The sequence below is a fragment of the Phoca vitulina genome, unplaced genomic scaffold (assembly GCF_004348235.1).
Source record: "Phoca vitulina isolate PV1807 unplaced genomic scaffold, GSC_HSeal_1.0 scaffold19, whole genome shotgun sequence".
NCBI classification, from domain to species: domain Eukaryota; kingdom Metazoa; phylum Chordata; class Mammalia; order Carnivora; family Phocidae; genus Phoca; species Phoca vitulina.
This window is the reverse complement of record NW_022589722.1, coordinates 28954142-28975748: the sequence shown is the minus strand read 5'-3', so window position 1 is coordinate 28975748 and position 21607 is coordinate 28954142. Positions and strand designations below refer to the sequence as shown.

The 21607-nt window shown below is 60.1% G+C and overlaps 1 protein-coding gene across 2 annotated transcripts in view; it reads left to right on the top strand.

The window, feature by feature from the left end:
- The window catches only part of SCUBE1 (signal peptide, CUB domain and EGF like domain containing 1), a 141576-nt gene that overhangs the window by 92804 nt on the left and 27165 nt on the right, over nucleotides 1-21607 (top strand). For both annotated transcript variants that reach the window (XM_032416309.1, XM_032416308.1), the window contains 4 exons: nucleotides 8442-8558; nucleotides 15081-15203; nucleotides 17422-17538; nucleotides 19074-19196. In XM_032416309.1, coding sequence (XP_032272200.1) covers nucleotides 8442-8558; nucleotides 15081-15203; nucleotides 17422-17538; nucleotides 19074-19196 — 480 coding nt within the window. The remainder of the gene's footprint in view (nucleotides 1-8441; nucleotides 8559-15080; nucleotides 15204-17421; nucleotides 17539-19073; nucleotides 19197-21607) is intronic.

Genomic DNA, 21607 nt, shown 5'->3' with positions numbered 1-21607 from the left:
CTTCTGGGTCTGTCCCAAGGAAGTTGGGGTGGTTCCAGGTTGCTCAGCCAGGCTGTATCTTTGTTTGAAGAACTATGCATTTGTTCTTAGAGGCACTTGATTGGAGTTTTGCTAACGGTGATTCTTTCCAGTTTGTTGTCCAGGCCCAGTCTCTGGAGCCAGACCTGGGCTCTGTCCTGACTTCCCCAATGACTAGCATCATTTCCAGGCTGGGGGCACCTCACGTCTCTGAGCCTTGGTCTTCTCTTTTGCCAAAAGGGGGCTCTACTCTGAAGCAGCTTGGATGAGATGCTTGATGTGGGACGCCTGGCCTACATGTGGCTCATGGCACTGCCCAGCCACATTCCATTCTTTCTTTCCACCTTCTCCTGCCCAGGCCATTGGAGCTTTCCTAGGGTGCTTGGAATGCTGGGCCCAGGCCATGAGGCAAGAAGCCTGGGGCCTGCCTGACCCTGGTCAGGTCAGAGGTGGTGGTGCCATAGGAAAGGGGGCCTAAGGAACCAGCAAGGTGAACAAGTGCCTTTCAGAGGCCATCCAGGCACCTGCAATCTGGACCCTTCCATGAGGTCTGCCCACTCACAGGCCAGAGCTCTGAGAGGGAAGGCAGGACCCATGTGCCAGTTTCACTGGCCCCAGGAAGTCACAGGGTAGGAGGGGGAATAGGGGTGTATGGATGCTGGACATTGCCTCCCTTGGCCCCAGGCTGTCCTCTGACCTATCTTTCCCTGAATCCCAACAGCCGTCAGGAATCTGGAACAAGGCTCCCCTCTGTTGAGCAGCCTCTGGGCTGAGTCTTTTTGTACCTGGACATGGAAATGTTCCCAGCAACTTGCAAGGGTGCCCTTCAGGTTACAGATGAGGAGACTGAGGCCAGGGATGAGCGGCTGACCCAGTGTCACACAGGCCTGCTCTTCCCACGATGCCACCCCACACTCCCTCTAGGGAAAGGTGGGCAGATGACACACAGCGCCTGCCATGTGAGTGCTCAGGGAGCGTTAGCTGCTGGTCGTGGGTGTTCTGAGAAGAAGGGTCTGACCCCCAAACCTCCATGGTCCCACATGGTGGAGGGGGCAAGACAGTGCCGAGGAAGGGTCACTAACTGGGCCTTCATGAGCCTTCTATAGAATGGGCATAATGATCCCACCCCCTCCCTCCTGAGGATGGCCTCAAACAAGAGGGTGCCTGTGAGCCCCACTTTGTCTGCTCTCAGCACCCCTCCCCTTAGTAGCCAGAGCAAAGGCAGAAGCCAGAGGCCAGGAAAAGGCTCGCTGCCATGGCTCTGCTCCTGCCACCTGCGTTAATATAAAACCTCGGTTGAAGAAACTTCCCCAAGGTCTGCTCATCTCACTGCTGGTCAGCCTCTTCTCTGCCCTCGGCCCCCACCCCTGTTGCTACGGACTGCGAGGCACCATCCCTCAGGTCCAGAAGGGTCCTGCGCTCTGAGCACCGGTGTGGAAATCCCACGCACCAGGCCGGCCCGTGAGAGGGTGTCGCCCCGAAACCATGAGCCCGCCCAGCGCCTCCGGGAGGACAGTTCCACTGACACAGCAAACTGCCCTGAGCAGGGCCGGGTCCCAGGTAGACAGAGCTGGTGGGGCAGTGCGGGCCTGAGGGCCTGTTCCTTCCACACAGCTGGGCCAGAGTCAGCACAGGGCCCGGGGGTGTCTCATAGTCACCACCTACGTGCTACAAGGGCAGAATCCAGAACCCACCAAGGCTGCCTCACGGCCAGGCTGGCCCTTTGAGAACCATGGGCCAAGAGGTCCGCTGGCCTCCGATGTGACAGAGCAGTGCCGGGTGCCAAGCGGGGCTTCCAAGGCCTCCTTTCCCACTTCCCCTCGGACCCCGGCTTGGGACCCCTTCCCTGCTGGGGCTGCAGTCCTGGCCTCCACGACTGCCCTGCCCCCTTCCCCGGCGTGTCCCCCAGGTCCCAGCTTTCCTCGGAGCCGCGGGTGCTCCTAGGGCAGAGGCATCCAGCGCCCGGCCCTCGTGGCACCTCTCCCCTCACGGGCAAGAGCCACACTCCGCAGAGTGCTCTCAGGAGTGGGCATCTGCCGGCTGAGGCAGAGCAGGGGTGCCAGGCAGAGGCGGAGAGGTGGTGTGGTTAGGAGCGGGGGGCAGGCAGCAGACAGGGATGAGCCCTGTTCCCCACTCCCTGCTGAGTGACTGGGGAAGCGGCTTCTGCTGTCGGCCTGAGGCCTGACTCTTGTCACCTGCCCAAGGGACTTCGAGAAGACCACCAACCTCAGTGTGCCAGAGTAGTAAGGGACATCGGCCTGCTGGCAGTGCCCGTGACGGGCCACAGGGCCACCCAGAGGTCAGTGGGGCCGGCACAAAGAGATGGGCCTTGCAGGAGAGCCGGGCCAGTGTGCAGAGCTCTACCAGGGAGCGTGGCTTTTATCCCAAAGTGATAGGAGCCATGGAAGGCTCAGGAATCAGCTGAGGGAGGAGAGATCAAAGGTCAGAGATCCCGCGGCTGGGCTGGGAGAGCCAGTGGCTCAGCCCTCTTCCCAGTGGCTCAGCCCTCTTCCCAGTGGCTCAGCCCTCTTCCCAGTGGCTTCCGTTGATCTTAGTGGCAGAAGGGCATGTGGGCCAGCCCTGACTGAGGCCTCGACAGGTTGCAGCAAGAGCTTTGGGCTGCTCCCACCACCAGGGTGTCCCTTCAAGGGACAGGGCAGATGTCTGGGCTGACAGGGTCTCTGTGGGTCACGGGGCTCACACCTCAGCCACCAGCTCAGAGCCTCTGGGGCGGGGCCTGATGCCTGCCCTGGAGACAAGCCTGGGATTCCCAGTCACACCACAGGGGGAAAGCCACAGCCCAGAGACGGGAGGGTGCTTTGCCTAAAGTCCCACAGCGCATCGGGACTAAGTGTGGCGTTCGGGCCTCTGGACCCGCGTCCAGTTCTCGTCAGGGCGCTCTCAGCCAGGTGACGCCACTCAGCCTGCCGTCAGCCCGCGTGAGCTTCCACCTCGCCCGGTGCCCGTGCCACAGGCTGGTGCTGCTAGACTCACAGGTCCTCTGTGCCATCGGGTTCATCTTAGGCCCCCTCCCCCTGCCAGGCCCAGCGTGGGGCAGGGGCTTGGTCACCTCACCCCACCTCATTTCTCCAGAGGCTTGTTTTTTCAGCCCATCATTCAGCAGAAATTGGTCCTATGCTGGGCATGGGGTCCCCCTGACACAGCTCTTCCTGGGGAGTGAGTGGTCTCTGAGGGGGGACAACCACCTGAACAGAAGCCTGGGGCCTGGGAGAGCCAGCAGGGCTCAGGAGAACTTAGAGGGGCCTCCAGAGTCTTGAGGGGTGCACGAGCCTAGGCCAAGGGAGCCATCTGTGGAGCCCATGCTTGGATGTGATGGGGTGAGCTGGGGGAGGGGGCCCGGACTCCTGTGAGAAAGGCAGAGTCTGGGCCCTATTCTGCCTCCCCTGATAAACTCTTAACCCCTGAGGCCTGGAGGCCTGGGTCAGTGTCAGACCCGTCTCCAGCTCAAGTCCTATCTCTCAGCCACCCAGCACCAAGGATGTTTAGACAGAGCAGTGAACCCATCCGCTGCCCCACCAAGCTGAGGTCTCCAAAATACCAGGGACTCTCTGAGGCATATCTGCCCCACACAGAGCAGGAGTTCAGATGAGTCAGCAACTGCCCGGGTGCTAAGACTCTCTGTGCAGAGGTTCGAGAGTGAGCGTGTGGTCACTGTTGTGACAACTCACAAAGCACTGTGATGTCCACACTTGTCTGGGCCTTGCACAAACTCCGTGGTAAATGCCATCACCCCTACGTCGCATGTCAGGAAGCCCAGGCTCCAGGAGTAGAGAGGCTTGCCCGAGGTCCCAGGGCCAGGTATGCATCCCCACTTTCTGACTCCACAGCTCATGTTTCAGCCACTGCCCTGTGGCTGAGACTGTCCTTCACAGGCCTTGCCCGACCTTGCCCCGGGCCTAGGGCAGAGCAAACAGGCAGCACCAACTCAAAGAGCAGCCCTCCGTCCGAGCCCAGGGCTCGCCTCCCCTGCTCACATCTGCTCTGTCTCTGTGTCCAGAGCCTCTGGCGGGCCTGGCCCAGAGCAGGAATGCCCCAGGGGAAGGACCGAAGACCGGCCTGGTGACACATCTAGGGTTTTCCCACCTGCTGCGGAGGGGTTTACGCTCAGGCCCCTTCCCACTTTAACCCCCCCCATGCCCAGGCTGGCCGCGTGCGGTAAGAGTTCTCCCCCCTCGCCCATCTCCGCTGCCCCACTGTGAGCACTCGGAGGACCCCCAACAAAGACCTAGCTCTCTGGCTTGGTCGGGCTCACTCATCCGTCTGGAGTCCCACAACCTTGGGTCCAAATATTGGCTTCTCCAAATAACTGAGGGATCTGAGACACGGGGCTGGCTCCACGATGTGTGACCCGTACACGTGCCCCAGGCCCTGCCCTCAGGAGGGCCCCCAGGTGGTTGAGTGTTCGGTTGCCTCTGTCTTGACATTTTTAATTTTTGAGCAAGGGCCTTTCATTTTTATTTTGCACCGGGTCTCACAGTAGGTAGTTGATCCTGCCTGGACAAGTTCTTGAACTTCCCTGAGCCTCAGTTTCTCTGGCTGCAGAAGAAGCCAGCTTCTGGAGCTGCTGTGAGGCCAGTGGGTGAGAAGATCCTTTGTCAGCTGTAGAGGGCTGTGCCCTGAGAGGTTTTGTTCCCTCCAGGAGGAGAGGAGAGGCTTTAGAAAGACCCGGTAGCTCTCTTGGAGAGACTAGAGGGCTCACGGAGTCCAAAAGGAAAGTCTTCAGCTCCCTGGGACAGCACTCTGGGGTTCAGCTTTGCCCTCTTCCCCCTCGCACCCCCGAAGGTATGGCACCTGGACTCCAGCCGCCCTTGGCCGCGTGGGCTCCTGGATGGGGTGTGGCCTCACAGGGCAACCTGCAGCACCCCGTTTGCATGCCCCACCCTGAAAGCCAGAGACAACACCACTGCAGTCCCCAGCCCATGTTTGCTGTTTGCATTCGGGGTGAGTCTGCAGTCAAAGGAGAGGACAGGCTGTCTGGCTTCTGCATCTGAGACAGTGGTGGCCCAGTACCAGGCCTGGGTGGCCTCTAGTCTTGGGAAACAGAGAGGCAAGGCTGCTTTTTGAGGCAGTCGGAGAGAGCGGTCCAGGGGGAGGGACCCAGGCTGATCGCCATCCAAGGCAAGGAGCTCCCTCAACAGCTCCTGGCAGCCTCTGCTTGGAAGCTCCCAGGGACAAAGCTCTCAGTGCCACCGGGCTGGCCCGTCCTGCAACTGTAGCCTTCAGTCCCCAACCCCCACTTGAGCCCAAAGGACTGGGTAGACTTTGTCATCCTCCCTTCTGTGCATATCGCATTGTGCCGTGTACATCTGCTAACCTCAGAATGACACAGCACCAACCCTGTGCTGTGGAGGGGATGCTGGGGGCCTGGCAGGTGCAGTGGCCCAGGCAACATAGAGGACAGGCTGGTAGCTGGTTGCTCAGTCCACTGCCCCTTCCCCCGCTCAGCACAGGGCCTGGCCTCAGTAAGTATTGGCTCTTGACATTATTGCACGAGCCTGGACGCTCACCCAGAGTGAGCCAGTGGTCCGGAAGAGAGGGACCGATGGCAAGGCTGTGAATGTCACTAAGGAGGACTCTGGTCGCCTGACCCAGAATGGCAGCAGTTAAGGGCAGGGGCCAGAATCAGATGCTAAAAAAGTAGCAAGACCAGGCCTGGGGGCCCCAGGCGAGGGGGTGGATGGAGGCAGCATGCTCAGAGGCGGGGAGCCCTGGAACAGGAAGCATCAGGGCGGAATACGGAGAGTATAGTACCTGCTGGCGCTGTGGGGTCCTGGGGCTGGGGCTGTCAGAGGGGTTGGAGTCAGACCCAGCAGGTCCCACCGGCTCTGCCACTTATGAGCCGCACAACCCTGGGCGGAGCCCTTGCCAGAGAGGTGGAAAGGGCAGGAGCCACCTCACAGAGCTGCTAAGAGCCTAGGGGACGTGAGGCTTGGAAGGCTGAGTTGGGACTGGAGCGGATGACCCGCCATAACCAAGTGCTGCGGGACGAAGGGGTCAGCACCCAGAACAGCCCATGGGGCCTTCCCTGGGGGCCCAGAGCCACTCTCTCAGAACCTGAAGTTTAGGCACCAAACATCATCTAGGGCAACATGGGAGATTAAACATGTGCACAGTGCAAGGGAGAGGCTAGAGAGTGCGTGACTCTCCATGCTGACCCCAGCCCCCTCCTGGCCTCCGCCTGCGCAGTGGGTGCCAAGGCCCCTCAGCTCTGGAAGGCCGAGATTCCGAGTCCCACCGGGGCCTCCGGGGATGCGAAGGGCCAACAGGAGCCCCTTTGGCCAGGTCACTTCTCAGGGACACAGCCCCCAGTGCCCACGCCACGCCCCACCTCCACTACCACAGAGAGGCCCAGTCGCCGTCACTGTCGCCGAGTAAGGTCACGGCTATGCCCCAGCCCCAGTTCTCCAGGGCCTGAGGCTTAACTACCTGCACCTGGAGAGCAGGCAGGCCCTCGGGCCCCTCTCCACAGAGGGGCTCTCCCACATAAAAGGCTGAAAAGGCACCTGGGGCCTGCGTTGGCTCTTTGATTTGGGGCTGGGAGGCAGGATTTCCGCTCTGGTTAGAAGTCCAGGAGGGAGAAACTACCATCTGCGAAGCAACTCCAACCTGCCAGGACCCAGACCAGGCACTTCACCTGGGGAGTTTGATCCTCACCTCAGGCCCGAGAGGGAAGGCTTGTCGTCCTCACCTGCCAGGTGTGGGTGCTGAGGTCCAGCCCGAGGGGTAGCCTGCCTGGGTCACTCAGTGAGCGACAGGGCCAACGCTCACACCCTGGCCCGCCCGCCTCCACTGCCCCAAGAGGGCCTGAGTGGGCCATACGCCAGTCAGAGCCTGGCTCCCACTAACAGAGGCCAACACAGTGCAGGGAAGGGCGGTGGCCTTCTTTCTGCGCCTGGGGCTCGGGAAGCTCCTTGTGGAGGTGGTCTTTGAGCTGGGCCTGGGGATGCTAGCAGGCAGGAGGTCTCCACGCCACTGGACCAGCACACACGGAGGCAGGAAGGCTCACAGAAACTGCCCACACCCAGCTGGAGGGCTAAGATTTGTGGAGACACACAGAGAAGAGTCAGGCTCGGGAGACTCGCCTTTCAATCACAGTTACAGCTCATCCTATCATGGTGAGGGCATTAGCCTCGAGAAGTAGGGCCAGTGGCCCTCTGCCACCCATAGCCCTTGTGCTCAGGATGCTCAGGATGACACCTGCTATGCCCCCCCACCCCGGCAGGATCACAGGGATGCACCCTCACACACACACACACAGAAGGGAAAGCCCAATTTCCCCCCTCCCTGCCCTGCCCACCCCCCCACACACACACACACACGTACACACAAATTGAAGTTCAAAGGAAAGGCATCATGAATTTGGTATAATTAGCAGCAGGGACTCCTGGGGTACGTATTCAGTGATCACTCCTGTGGGAATGCAGACACCACAGAAGGACAGAATAAACCAGTTAGGGGGAACCTTCAGGGAAAAGGCCCACAGGGCCAGGTGCCCAGAGGAAGCCAAGGTAGGCAGGCAAAGGGTTTCGGGTTATAAAAGATGGGGCCCTTGGCTCCCAACGTTGAAGAGAAGAGGAAAGCCCACTCAGGCACAGTTCCCGCAAGATCAAAGCACACAGATGCTCAGAAAGAAACCCAGGTTGAAAGCCTCAGAGGCCCAGGAATGGGCTCCTCCGTGTGCGGGCCACCTGCGCCCTGGTGACCCAGCTCTGCCAGCCCTTTCTCCAGGCCTGGGGAGGATCATTCTCACCACACGACGGGTTCGGTGACCTAGGCTCTGCCCCAGCCTTTCCAGGCCCTTTGAATTTGCAAAGGGAATAAAAACACTAGACAAGCTTCAAGTGGACAAAAACCAGACGCCTTTAGCTTATGGCTCAGTGAGAACAGATGTTGAGCTGAGTGCCTCATCAAGGTGATGGATGGTGTGCGGGCTCGGGGAACCCCTCCCTGGAAACTCCACAGCCAGGGCCACAAGCCAGTCCATTCTGAGACCAGTTTGGGAGCCCCAGGGACCGCGAGTCTGGGTTTGGAGTCCAAGTCTGGACAGGACAAAGATTTAGGAATCTGGCCCTGGGCAGCTAAATACCAGCCAAGCTGATCTCAGCAACGTTGACCTGTTGGCGGTGACCTCTACACCAGCACAGCCCTCTAGTGTGCAGACGTTTACCCATCCATCATCTTCATCAAAGTGGGTCCTCCCCGGCAGCCCCACAGGAATGGTGCCATTCTCCCATTTTACAGATGGGGAGCCTGAGGCTCAGGGAAGCCCACAGCTAGAGGGGATCAGCCAGAACTCAAATTCAGGTGTCCTGTCTCAGGTGGCCCCCCCACAGATGGAGAAAGGTGGTGGCCGCCGTCGGAGGAGACTGAGCATCTGTGTCTCTTCCCCCCCTCCCCCCCAGAGACGTGTGCGGTAAACAACGGAGGCTGCGACCGGACCTGCAGGGATACGGCCACTGGCGTGCGGTGCAGCTGCCCAGTGGGATTCACGCTGCAGCCCGACGGGAAGACGTGCAAAGGTCAGCGCGGAGCCGCTCGGGCAGGGGCGGGGGCTGCCTGTGAGGGCGGGGGGGCCGTGCCAGGGCTCCCCAGCAGGGTTCAAGGGAACACTGCGTTGATAGGGTCCTTCTGTCCAAGAAAAGGGCTGCCCACTGCACTAGGCTAACGGTGTCTTCGCTGCGGGACCTCCTGGGCCCACAGTGATTCATCGTGGCCCTGGGGGGGCCGGGGGGGTTGGTTTGGCCATCTCTTCACCCTCGCCATCGTGGCCACATCTGGCGGAGCTGGGGCAACAGCACAACCCGGGGAGGTTTGGGAAGGACAGGTCTCCTTGTACCAGGATGGGATTGTCTTCTTGCCACCGTTAGAAAAATGAGGATGCTGTGTGTCCTTGTCGCTGGAGGAGTGACAGTGACATGGTGGGGGCTCTCAGCGGGGGACTGGGGAGGCAGAAGGACCTCCATTTGCAATTAGAAACGAGGCTCTGGGAGGATGGGAGAAGCTTGCAGGAGCGGGCCGAGCTCCTGGCCTCTGGAAGCGAGAGTAGGTAGGGCTTGCTCTGTTCCCGCTTGTTCCCTGACTCACCCCACAGAGTTCCTGAGTGCCTCCAGCAGTGCTTGGGGTGTTAGGGGTCCCTCAGGAAACAAGTGAGGGGAGCGGGGAAGTGAGAGCTGGCTGGGCTCTGGAGACTGAAGGGGCCACCCTGCAGCCCTGACAAAGGAGCCCTGAACAGCCACGGCCATTGGGCAGGGAGTAGAGGGGACCACCAGAGCCCCCTGCAAGGGAGGGAGGTGCAGCCCCTCAGCGCCGCCCGCTCGGCACCAGACTGGCCCTTCAAATCCCCCTGCCTCTGGCCCCCTGCCTCCCACCTTGCCAGGGAGCAGGCCAGGCTGGGGGGCCATGAGCGGAAGGGTAGAGGACTTGAACTTCCAAAGTCCAGTGGGTGACGATACAGACAGTGGAGGTTTCCGGTGGTTTTAAATAGTCCGAGGGGGGCTTTTTTTAAGCCTGTAAAAATAGATAGCATATGACTTCTCCTTCCTAACTGCTCTGCTGGGAAGAAACTAGGGATTATTGACAAAAATAACAGTCCTTCCACCTGTTTATTTGAAAATAAAGCCCTTCTGTAGCCCCTGCTCATGGAGCTGAGTGGCAACATGTGGACTCAGATGCCAGGGGGACCGGCCAGGGCTCCCCACAGTCCCAGCTGTCCCCACAGCCAGAGGCGACACAGCAGGCCTGGCCCCATGCCCTCAGAGCTGGGGCAGAAGAGGGTAAAGTCAGGCCACACTGCCTCCCTCCCGGGCACGGGACCACAGGGGCGGGCACGTCTCAGTTCCTGACGTGAGGCCAGGAGCGGGTGCCAGGAGCCAGCCTGTCCGCGCCCACAGCCGTGCCCAAGCAGAGCACCTGCGGGGACCTCTACTGCCCCCGCCTCACCTCCACCTCGTGTCTGGGGGAGGGGAGGTGCTGAGGGGAGCTCCCCACAGCCGGAGGCCCACCCCGCCAAGCCCCCCACCCTGCTTCCCGTGGTTCCTCCTGAACCACTCCAGCCCTTTAACCACGGCTGCCCCCGCTCAGCTCTTTGCCCTTGCCCGGACCCTCTCCCTCCCGCTGCCCTGCAGGCGGGAGGTCCTCTCATTCACTCCAGATGGGGTTTCTGGGCTCCTCCCCTGTGCAGGGGCTGGGGAGACAGGTGAATGGAGCAGACCTTCCCTGACCCCGGGGATCTTCTATCGGATGCAGAAGACAGTTTTTCAATTTTTAAAATCACTGAGATAAACGTGTATTACCTACTACTTGGTGCTGGATGGAGACGTACAGCCCAGCAGAAGAGTGAGGACCAGAGCCTGCCCTGCACCGGCGGGGAGGGCGTGGGGAGAGGCAGTTGTCGGGGCGGCCTTTCCAACAGCACCGGGGCTGCGGTGCAGAGGCCAGGGGTGCAAGGACCCAAAGGGGTCCAGTGTGCCCAGGTGTGTGAGATGTGGGGCAGCCCAGGCCAGATGGTGCGGGGCCTGTGTGCTGGGGAGGGCTCGGCCCTTCATCCTTCCAAGCCTTGGCGAGCCCCCCAGACACTCCCGGGCAGGGAAAGCACAGACTCGGGTTTTTCTTTTGAGCCGGTCCCCGACCACGGCTTGGGCGGGGTTCTCTGGACAGGGGCTGGAAGAGCAGCGAGGCGGCTGCTGTCATCACCCAGGCTGGGATGACATGGCTTGACCCAGGCGCTGGCCGCGGTGGTAGAAACGAGCAGTCCGGATAGTGTCCTCGGAGTTAGAATTTTTTTTTTTTTTAAGATTTTATTTATTTGACAGAGAGAGAGACAGCAAGAGAGGGAACACAAGCAGGGGGAGTGGGAGAGGGAGAAGCAGGCTTCTCGCAGAGCAGGAAGCCCGATGTGGGGCCCGATCCCAGGACCCTGGGATCATGACCCGAGCCGAAGGCAGACACTTAACAACTAAGCCACCCAGGTGCCCCTTTCGGAGTTAGAATTTAAGTATTGTGGGACTAGACAAAAACTGCGTAACATCCTCAAATCAGGGAACACTGGAAAATGAAGGCTGACCTCCAGACCCCAGGTTTGCCGTCTCAGAGCCTGGAGCGAACAGCCTGAGCTCCCCGGGTCGGACGGGAGAGGTGCAGGTCAGGGCGTGGGCACTTGGCAGGACAAGCCCAGCTGGGAACTCCCGGCCCGAGGCTTTGGCTCCCCAGTGGGCGTGCGCACCCTGGTCCTGGCAAGGGCCCAGAAGGGGATATCAAAGGAGTGATTTCAAAGGTTCAGTGTATTCTGGAAGCCAAAAGCCACTGTGAAGCGAGACCGATGGCTGGAGGGTGAAGGTAACAAAGGTCCTGGAAAATCCAGAGCTGAAAGCCCTGAGCACACAGGGGTCACACGGGCAGGTGGAGACAGGCATGGGAAAGTGGGGGTTATTCTGCCTGAAACATGGGGGCTGTGGTGCAGGAGGATTTGCCCCAAGCTCTGTTTCAAGAGTGTGGGCAGTGCAGGGGTTCAGCCTCAAGGCACCCTGTTCCCCTGTTCGGTGCTGCACCCACTTGATATTGGGAAGGGGGCACCTTGATGATTGGCCCTTCTGAGAGGAGGGAGTTCTGGGGCCTTGACTCCCGGAGCTGGAACCTGGATTTCCTCAGAGACACCGGCTCCTCCTCCCAACATCTTCTAGAATAGTCTGGGAGAACTCCCACCTACCACCTGTTTCCTCTCCTCCCTCACCTGCCCTCTGCCCAGCAGCACGCCCCCCCCCCACGAGGCTGTTCTAGGGTGATGCCAGCCCACTCCCACCTGGAAGCCCTCCACATGGCCCCCGGGTTGCCACGCTGTGCCCCCTCAGCGGGAATGGGCAGAGGGGAGCGGGAGTATTTGTCCTACTGTGTGTTCCTATAGCTCCTCCCCCCTCCCCCTGATGCTTGAACACTGACTGGCTGATGTATCCGAAGGTTCTCCTTGGCGGCGCAAGACCCAACCCTTCTCGCAGCCACTCCGATTCCTTCATTCTTCATCCACTCAGTGAATGCTGCTGGGCAGTCACTCTGTGCAGGCCGCATGCTGGGCCCAGGGGCTCCAGACAGGAGCCAGCTCCCCAATCTGGGTCCCTGACAAGGGGACAGCGAACTCTGGAGGGAACGTCAGGGAAGGCTTCCCCGGGAGGCCGCTGTTTCCAGGGGCCGGCCGCATGGGGGCTGCACCGGGTGGGGCAGCCGGAGTTGGGCTGCCAAGGCAGAAGCCAAGTGTGCAGAAAGAGGAGGGCAGGGCATCCAGGCCCAGGATGCCCAGGGAGGGGCCTACAAAAAGGGGCTGGCCCTTTATCCTGGGATGACCGGGGGCCATGGAAGACTTGCAGACAAGTAGGGGGCTGCTGGCTGCCTGGTGGGGTCGGGGGCAGCATGAGCACAGTGAGGAAAGAGAGGAGCCTTAGAAGGGCGGGAAGGGGAGAGAGGAGCAGAGACTGCACCCCGGGGTCCCGTCAGAATGAAGGTCCACGGGCTTTGTGACTGTATCCTGGCTAGAGCTGGGGGTGCTTCCCCCACTCTGACCCCCAGGCAGCCGCCACACAAGCCTGGCCTCAAGCAAACATGCCTCCCATGGCCTGTCTGGTTGCCATGACAGCCCTCCGCTGACAGGCCCAGATGGGGATGGGGATGGGGATGGGATTGGGGGTTCCAGAAGGCCTGAGGCATTCCTGAGGAGGCAGACCCCCTCTGCACATTTAGTCTGTGAGAGGCACCTGTTCCCAGCCCTGTTCACAGATGGGGAACCTGAGGCTCAGAGAGGTGCCTTTCCCTGCCCAGAATCACACAGCTAGCCGGGACAGGGCAGAGACAGGTCTCCATTCTCCTGCCAGAGGCTTTTAGCTAGAAATTTCCCTGTCTTCCTATAATCCCCAGGGGGAGAGGATAACGGAGGTGCCCAGGCTTCTGCCCAGGATGGGCCCTCAACTGAACTTAATGTCTGCTTTCTCTGGAGGCTGCAGGGCCAGCACGGTGCTCTGGAGAAGGCCTGTCTTTGGAGACGGCTGGAACTGGGCCCCAATTCGGCTGCTGTGTGTAGCTGCGTTCCCCTCTGTAAAATGGGGGATCTGGTCCCCCAGTTGTTTTGAAGATCACACAAGACTTTGCCAGAAAGTGCTTGGCCTGGTCACCAGCATGAGGTGCTGCCCAGTAGGAACAGTGAGCACCAGCAGGTCTGACTACCTGCTGTGGGGTCTGGGCTCACCCTTAGGCATTTTTGTTCCTGGAATAATCACGTGTGCAGAGTTCCTGGACTTGAAAAGTCATTGTTTTTAGTGATCATTTCGGTGTGCAAACATAGAGCACCTACTGTATTCAGAGGCCAGGGTCTGGTTTCGGGGCCAGGTCTGGTGACCCGCAGACCTCCCTTAGTGGGGACCACCTCAGGTTCCCCTCCTTTGCCACCTTCCTGGTGCCAAAGTCACCAGAACATGCAAACAGAATGGGTCTTTGGGGTAGAGGTGCCTGGGGTCGGGAGGAAGGCAGCCAAGGGCAAGGAGATGCAGGGCATGCCCACTGGGTGCCCTGCACCCCTCAAAGCCTGGTCCCGCAGGGGCCCCCCAGGAAAGCCGCTCTGGGGTCCGACCCCGGCAGGCTTGCTGTGGCCCTGTGCTATGCTAGATCCCCTCCCTGGGGCTCTGAGAACTGCCCACAGGGGCGTCTCAGCCTTGCTCCGGACCACACACCTGGGGTTTGTTGTTGGGGAACATTCTGTGGGAACACCACTTTAGGACTTTTCTGCAGGTGTGAGGTCTAGCTCGTTTGGTTTGAGGAAAAAAAAGTGAGGTGCCATCTGGGATTTGGAGTCACTGGGATGGGCCAGAGTCCCCTCCATGGGGCTCAGCACAAAGGCGGCCGGTGGACCTTGCTTGTTGGGCAGTGCCCTTTATTCAGGACAGGGGGCCCGGGCCCTCACACTCAGGACAGGCTCAGCGAGGGTGGGAGTCCGAGTCAGCAGCTCTGCTGAGATGCGCCCGGTGGCCGACTCCAAGAAGTCCTTTCTGGTTTCCTTCGCTTCCTTTCACCCCCTCCAAATCAGGGTGAGGGCCCTGTTCTGAAAGCTCTGCTAGTACGTGCTGGGTCGTGTCAGCATGGGGAGCCTTGGGGTCAGGGCCCAAGAGGAACTGTGGAGTCAGAAGAGACATCTCAGGGACAGGGTCTCTGACGACACAGTCCAGGCTGGCCTGGAGCCCAGAGAGCAAAACCCAGATAAGCAGGGCAAGCGGGGGGGGCAGGCAGGAGGGAACTCACAGGAGTCAGGGGGACGTTTGTGATGCATCAGCCAACAGGCGGTGCTGCTGTGAGGGAGAAAGCAGCCGGGTCGCTAGAGGTATGCGCCGCTGGCCAGGCTGCTTGGGAGGGTCATTCATTGCATGGGGTTAGGCCAGGTGACCTTCAGGGTCCAGCCACAGCTCGTTCATTGGATGCTGAGTGAAGAAACTGCTCAAACCAACAGGTGGAATTAGAGGGGGAAGCCAGCCAGCCCAGGAACACCCTTACCTTTCTAAGCCTCCCATCAGGAAAACAGGGGCATTAAACCTACAGATTGTTGACTGACACTCACTCAGCACGAGCACCCCAGGACCATTAGTTCATCTGCTCCTCATGCTGTTCTTCCAAGGCGGGGGAGCCAAGGCTCCAGGGGCCCAGGAGCTCGCCCCAGGTCCCAGCCGTGGGGAAGCAGCCAGCCCGCTCCAGGCCGCACTGCCTCCCCGAGTGTCGTCCTGTCCCGTCCCCCGTCCCCGTGGTCTCGCCCCGCACAGCAGCCATCGCTTCCCTCCCTTCTTTGCCACGAATGCCCGCCGGGCTCGCCAACTCGGGGAGGCGGCGTAACTCAGCCCCCGGCCCCCCGCCGCTGGGAGCCAGGCCCCCGGGCCGCCTGCTCCGATGGGGACGGGGGGACCGGAGCCGGCGGCGGGCAGCGGGCGCAGGGCCGGGCGGGGGCGGGCCTCCCCCCACCTGGCAGCCCGGCCCACTCGCCCCGCCCCGCCCTGCCCCGCCCGCTGGGCGCCCCGCAGACATCAACGAGTGCCTGGCCAACAACGGGGGCTGCGACCACTTCTGCCGGAACACCGTGGGCAGCTTCGAGTGCGGCTGCCGGAAGGGCTACAAGCTGCTGACCGACGAGCGGACGTGCCAAGGTGAGCCCCGTGCGCCCCCGGCGGCCTCGCCCCGCCCTTCCCGGGCCTGCGCGGGCTCCGGGGGGGGCGGGAGGGGGGCTAGGGCCGGGGTGTGTCGGCCCCCGCTGGCCGGTCCGGGTGTGCACCTGCCCTCCCCGCCTTCTCTGTCCTTCATGACTCTAGGTCCAACCGTCCCTTTTATGGATGGGAAACTGAGGCCCGGAGGCGCATCAGCACGTGGGGGGGGGCCGGGGGGGTGGTTACCACAGTGAGTCGGTGGCAGAGCTCGTCAGCTCCAGCACCCTGTCCTCCCGGTGGCCCCCGGGCCTCCTTCCGAGGCTTCGGAAGTGCGCTACCGCCGCCTGGTGGAAGGCGTGGCACATTGCAGTCGCTCTCCTGCAGTGCTTCCTTAGGGTTCCTGGGCGCCTGCGAGGAGCCACCAGGGTGATGTGAGGTCTGGGCAGAAGCCAGGAATCACAGTCCAGCACAAGTCCGGGAGACATCCGGGATGCAGTGAGAGCCCAGAGGATGGGCAGTGGAAAGACTGGTCAGGGAAGGCTTCCTGGGGAAGGGGTCACTGGTGAATAGGCATTTTCCCGGAGGAGTGGCAGACTGCACATGGCTCAGTGGGCCTATCAGTGCAGCTTAGGGCTGGCCCTGGGGCAGCACGAGGCCCTGAGGGGCACGGGATGTGCTCTCCCAAGGACACAGAGGAAGGCAAGAGCAGGAGGCTGATAAGGGAGGGTCTAGGGCCAGCCTGTCCTGAGCCCATCCTATGACCCGAGCCAGTCCCCTCCCCTCCCTGGCTCAGCCTCTTCATTCCTTGAGGGGTCTCCTGGCTCTGTCTTCCCCTTAGGGCGTGAGGGCCCATTGGGAGCACTTCACCTGTCCAGACTCCACTACACTTTGACTTACTTTCTCCATCTGCCTTGCCAAGTTCTGTGGAGGGCTAAGGGAGGGCCCTTGACTTTGTACTCCCAGCTGCCCCATGAGACAGGTGGGCCACCACTGAGGAGGAGGCCATGATGTTTTTGCTTCTGGGCTCCCCCCAGTCTTCTCCACTCTCTACCAGGCTCGTCTCTCTGAGGCCCCAGGGCTCTGACCATGTCCCAGCCCTGCTCCAGCACCACCCTGGGCTCTAATTTCCTTTGCCTGGCACTCAGGCCCTTGGGATGGGGACCTCAGCCACCTCCCCAACCCCCCTGAGCTCCACACAGTCCCCTGGAGGCCCCGTGCTGCCCCCTCCCGACCTTTGCTCGTAGTGCCCTTCCCCCACTTCCATTCCTTCCTTCCAAGCTAGTCCCACCCTTCAAGGTTTAGTCCAGGTGCCACAAGTACCAGGAGATCTTCCCAGATTCCCCTGCTGGGAGGGATCACGTCCTCCTTTGAGCACCCACAGTGTGATTCCTTCCTTGTGCTAGAATTATTACAAACACACGTATATCATCAACATGTGTAGTCACATGAGCTAATATATTCAAAGAATGACCTCCAACTACAGTGCCCATGGAAAGGTGGGCCAGTGGCTGTTTTGCCCTCAGGAGCCCCCATCAGCTGTCCTATGAGAGCCATTTTCCTCAGAATTTATGGCCAGGACAGACTTGTCTTCTATGAGCATGCGATTCATTTCCTCCTTTCCAGTAACACGCACCCTGTGACCCTTTTTCCTTTTTACCTTGGCTGCCAGGAAGCTCAGAATCAAATTTCACATACTGTCAAGGTTTTCTTGTTATCCCTTATGGGTAGCGTATCCCCCCACCCATACCCCTTTCTCTTTGGGCTGTTTTCCTTGTTTTCTCAAGAGATCTCTTGGCGTGATAGGAAAACACACTGTGGTCGGCATCCAGAAGGCCTGGTTTCGTGTTCCAGTTCATTTGTCTCCTCAGGCAAGCCCCCATCAATTTGCTGTAGATGCGATTAAACATTCATCCTGATCACAACTGAATGTGAGATATTAAAATGGCAGACATAATACCTGGTATCCAAAGTACTCACACCCTCCCCACCTCCAGAAAAGATGGGAAATGGCTTCTAACCCAGAAACATAAGGTTAACGGAGACAAACTGGAAAATCAGGCTGTGACCAGAAGCCGACATTCACTGTGGATCAGCTGTGCCCTAAGCCTCGGGGGCCCGGGGACTGTCTGCGTGCAGATGCGCGTTGAGCGACTGAGTGCCAGGCCATGCCCACCCAGCGCCCTGAAACCCCTCCCTGCACTGTCTCCCTGTGGCCGCACAGACATCGACGAGTGCTCCTTCGAGCGGACCTGCGACCACATCTGCACCAACTCCCCGGGCAGCTTCCAGTGCCTGTGTCACCGCGGCTACACACTCTATGGGACAACCCACTGCGGAGGTCTGCAGCCCGCCCGCCAGGGCCACCTTCCCCCTGAGGCACGCGCCTGGCCGCATGGCCGCCTATGCTGCACCCCACACCCTGACCCCAACCTTGACTCCAGAGGGCCCGGAAGGGTTCTGGTGGGCAGAGGGGCTCAGCCAGGAGCAAGGTGGGAAGATGGGGGCAGGGAGCAGCAAGTATCAGCTAGGTGGCAGGCCTCAGGCCAGGCTGTGGGCATAGGCCCCAGAAATGGCAGCTACAAGGGAACCTCGGTCCAGAACGGGGGATGGCCACTACACAGAATCCCACAGACAATTCGTCCCAGTGGGAGAGGGTGACAACAGAAGGGCAGGGTATGGAGACCTGGCGGGGGGGGTCCTAAAGGAGGAGCATCTGGGTCAAGATGAGGGAAAGCATGCCAGAAGGATCAGCATATGCAAAGGCACTGAGGTAGCACAGAGGGACCCAGAAGCAGCTGGTAGAGCCCTGTGAGGGAAGGAGAATATGGTGCACGATGCTCACAGGGAGGAAGCAGGGCTTTGTGAGGCCTGCAGGTGATTTGGGTTTTCTTCCTCGTGCGATGAGAGACTATTGGAGGGTTTAAGTAGGGGTGTGACGTGGGCATGTTCAGGTAACGAGATCACTCTAGCTGCCACGTGTTCAGGAGAGCGGAACCCAGGGCACCAGCAGGGAGAGGGTTCCAGGCATGAGAGCCAGAGCCACTGAGCTCGGGCAGGGTGGGAGGTGTGCAGAGAAGGGGAAGGTTCTAGAAGTATTCAGCTACAGATGATGGGACTTGGAGATGTGCAGGCATGGCAGGTGGAGGTGGGGGAGCCAAGAATGGCCCCCAGGGTCCTAGGGTCTCCTCATTTCCTGAGACCACACTCCCTCTGCTGGGCCGCTGTGCAGGTCGGATGTGGTCAGGCGTGAAGTGATCAGGCACAACTGGGGTTGGGGGGGAAGGGGCCCCTGGGGTGGGCTACAGATTCTTCTGGAGGGACCTCCAAAAACCTGGGCACTGACTCCCCTGGGCCTGCCGCTCCCTGACTACAGGCCGCCCAGATGCTCAGAGCCAGGCACCCCAGCATGAGTGTGGCCCAGCCCCCTCCCCATCTCCAGCGGGCGCTCTGGTTCCTTGGTGGCCAGGGCAGGAAGGGTTGGAAGTGGCTTCTTTCACCCTGGGGCCCGTTGCACAGAGGGAAACAGCCTGTCCAAAGCCCCAGCAAGAGAGACCTCACAGCCCCTGCCTCACGAGACCTGCTTGGCACTTGAATTTTGTGCCACCTTCTGCCCTCCCCCCCCCAGTCTGGGTGCAGCTGCTGGAGGTCGGCAAACAGCTGGGGTTCCTGGGGGAGGGGGAGGGGTCGGTGTCTGTGTCCGTCAGCCTCGTGTGTGTGCACTCCTGTGTGTGACGCGTGCGGCTGCCTGTCTGCATCTGCTGCGTGGCCGGCTGCCGGCAGGGTCAGGGGACTCTCGGCCCTCTGGTCCTGGGTGGCCCTGCCCTGCCGGCCAGCCTCCTGCCCTGATGCCCTTCCTCCCACCTGTGCTTCCAGATGTGGACGAGTGCAGCATGAACAACGGGAGCTGTGACCAGGGCTGCGTCAACACCAAGGGCAGCTACGAATGCGTCTGCCCCCCGGGGAGGCGGCTCCACTGGAACCGGAAGGACTGTGTGGGTGAGTGCCCTGGGGTGGGCCACTGCTGGGACCCCTGAAGAAGGGCCTGGGCACTGGCTTCCCCCTCTTCTGCCAGGTGCCTGGATGGGAAGGGCAGTGACCTCTCAGGGTGGGGTGAGCATGGGGTGAACAACACAGGGCCTACCTCGCCTGGGCGGGGGGTTCTCGGCAGGGAATCTCCGCTGCTGGGATGGGGCTAATGGGAAGGAGGACTTGCAGAAGAAGAGGGGATGTAGGTGGGAGAGCATGCTGGGTGCCAGCCAGAGGCACAGAAACGGACCTACAGGGGGAGGGGGACACAGAGGTGAAGATCTGGGGGTCAGTGTGTGCAGCTAGGGCTGTGGGCTCAGGAGGAGCTAGAAGCTCGGAGGGCACAGAGGCCTCCACGGCCCCATCTCCCCCTGGTCCTGCCCAGGAAGCTGGGGGAGGGGAGAGGTGGCTACTCGAGCTGCAGCAGCATCAGAGTCTGGAGGGGAGCCCCTGGGTCTCTGCAGCCCCGCCACCTGCCCAGGCCACCAGCCCCACAAGGTCCAGCACAGGAAGAGGAAGGAGCCTCCCAGCAAGTGCAGGGTTCCTGCGTCCTCTGCTGGTGGGCTCCGGAGACTTGGGGCAGCTCCAGGCCAAGTTCTGGACAGTCCCCCACATTCATTGGTTCTACAAACACATGGTCACCCACTACATGCCAGGCCTGCTGTGAATGCTGGGGCCACGGCCCTGAAATGGCTCTTAGACCCTTGCCCTGCCATGCCCTAACATCCCCAGGGCAGCCAGAGCCAGCCTTTGATTTTATTTTTTAAACTTCTTTTTTTCTCCACGCCCAGCGTGGAGCCCAACACAGAGCTTGAACTCCCGACTCTGAGATCGAGACCTGAGCTGAGGTCAAGAGTCAGACGTTTAACCGACTGAGCCAGCCAGGCACCCCCAGAGCTGGCCTTTTGAATCTGACTCAGAATGTGTCCCTCTCTGCTCAGAGCTCTCATGACTCCTCTTCATGTGGAAGCAAAGCCAGAGTTCTTAGAATGGCCCAAAGGCTACTGGACCTTGGCCTAATGGCCTTCTGCCCTCACCCTCATCCACCCCATGCTAGCCTCAGTGACCTCGAGGTTGCTGCCCACCCCCAACTGACATGGCCATGCCAGGGCTCCCCGCTTGGCCTGGAGGGCTCTTCGCCCCTGTCACTGTCGACTCTGGGAGGCCTTCCTTGCACCCCACCCACTACCCCCCACCTTCTCGTTTTCTTTTCTCCCATTGTACTTCCCACGGCTAGATATATATATATATAATATATGTTATATATGTATATATATACTCTACACAGCGGCGTACATACCTTTGCCTGTTTCATTCACTGCTATATCCCCAGCACCTAGAACAGAGCCTGGCAAGTGTAGGCACTCAGTAAATATTTGTTGAATGAATGAGTGAGAGTATCGAAGAATGGATACCATCACTTAGCATCTGATATCAAAAAGCTGTTGTTCAGGCAGTCCTGGTGAGCAAAACCAACCACTGGTCTCGTCCGGAGTTGCAGGGAGGAGGCTGTCTGGGGCTGTGCTGGAGAGGAAGCATTAAATGGTGTGCATTCCGGGAGCATGGCTTGTGCTGGGAACTAAAACCGGATGGGTTGACTCCAGCCTATGAATCTGCCACCAGTTTGCTGACTTTCCGAGCCTGGAAAGTAATGGTTGGACTGGCTTTCAGAGGCATGTCTGCTGATTGATAAGGGTCATGCTAGGTCTGGTGTTGACTTGTTACCAAAGCTGTCGGGCCAGCAGGCTTTCTCTAGGTATATGGGGAAGGAGCGCGTTTTATCCTCAGCACCCTATCGGTCAGAGCTGCAGGAGCGGCCACTGGGGCTTGTCTGGGTCCTCACGGCCACCGACCCTGTTCCAAGAGTCACTGGCGGAGGTCTGATTGTCAGTCAGTGTGACTTTATCCCACTTCTCCTAAGTCATCTGCTAGGACCGTCGTGACTACATAGAAGCAGTTAGCATTCTGGACACTAGACTTCGGAAGACTGAGATGAACAAGCATAGCTGAAAGTGTTCTTAGAAGGTTCTGGAAGGCCCTCCAGACCCGTGACCCAAGAGTTCCCAGGACTGACCAAGAAAACTGGTTCCACCAACTCCCTGAGTCTGCCGTGTGCAGGCTGCTTTCCCTTATAACCTCGACGTGGACTGTCCCACCTCACCTGTGCTGTGAATCCAGGTCCAAAGTGAAGGGCTGGCAGTGACGACCCCCCTGACTGGTCAAAAGAAAATCCAAGTTATCACTGTGACCCTGGTGCTTGCCCTAGGAAGTCAGCCTGGTTCGGCATGCCCTCCACACCACGCCATGGGCTGTCTCATTTACTATAGCGCCCAAGGCGAGGGGCACATTTTTGATGACCACTTGGAGCTGCCCGATTCCTA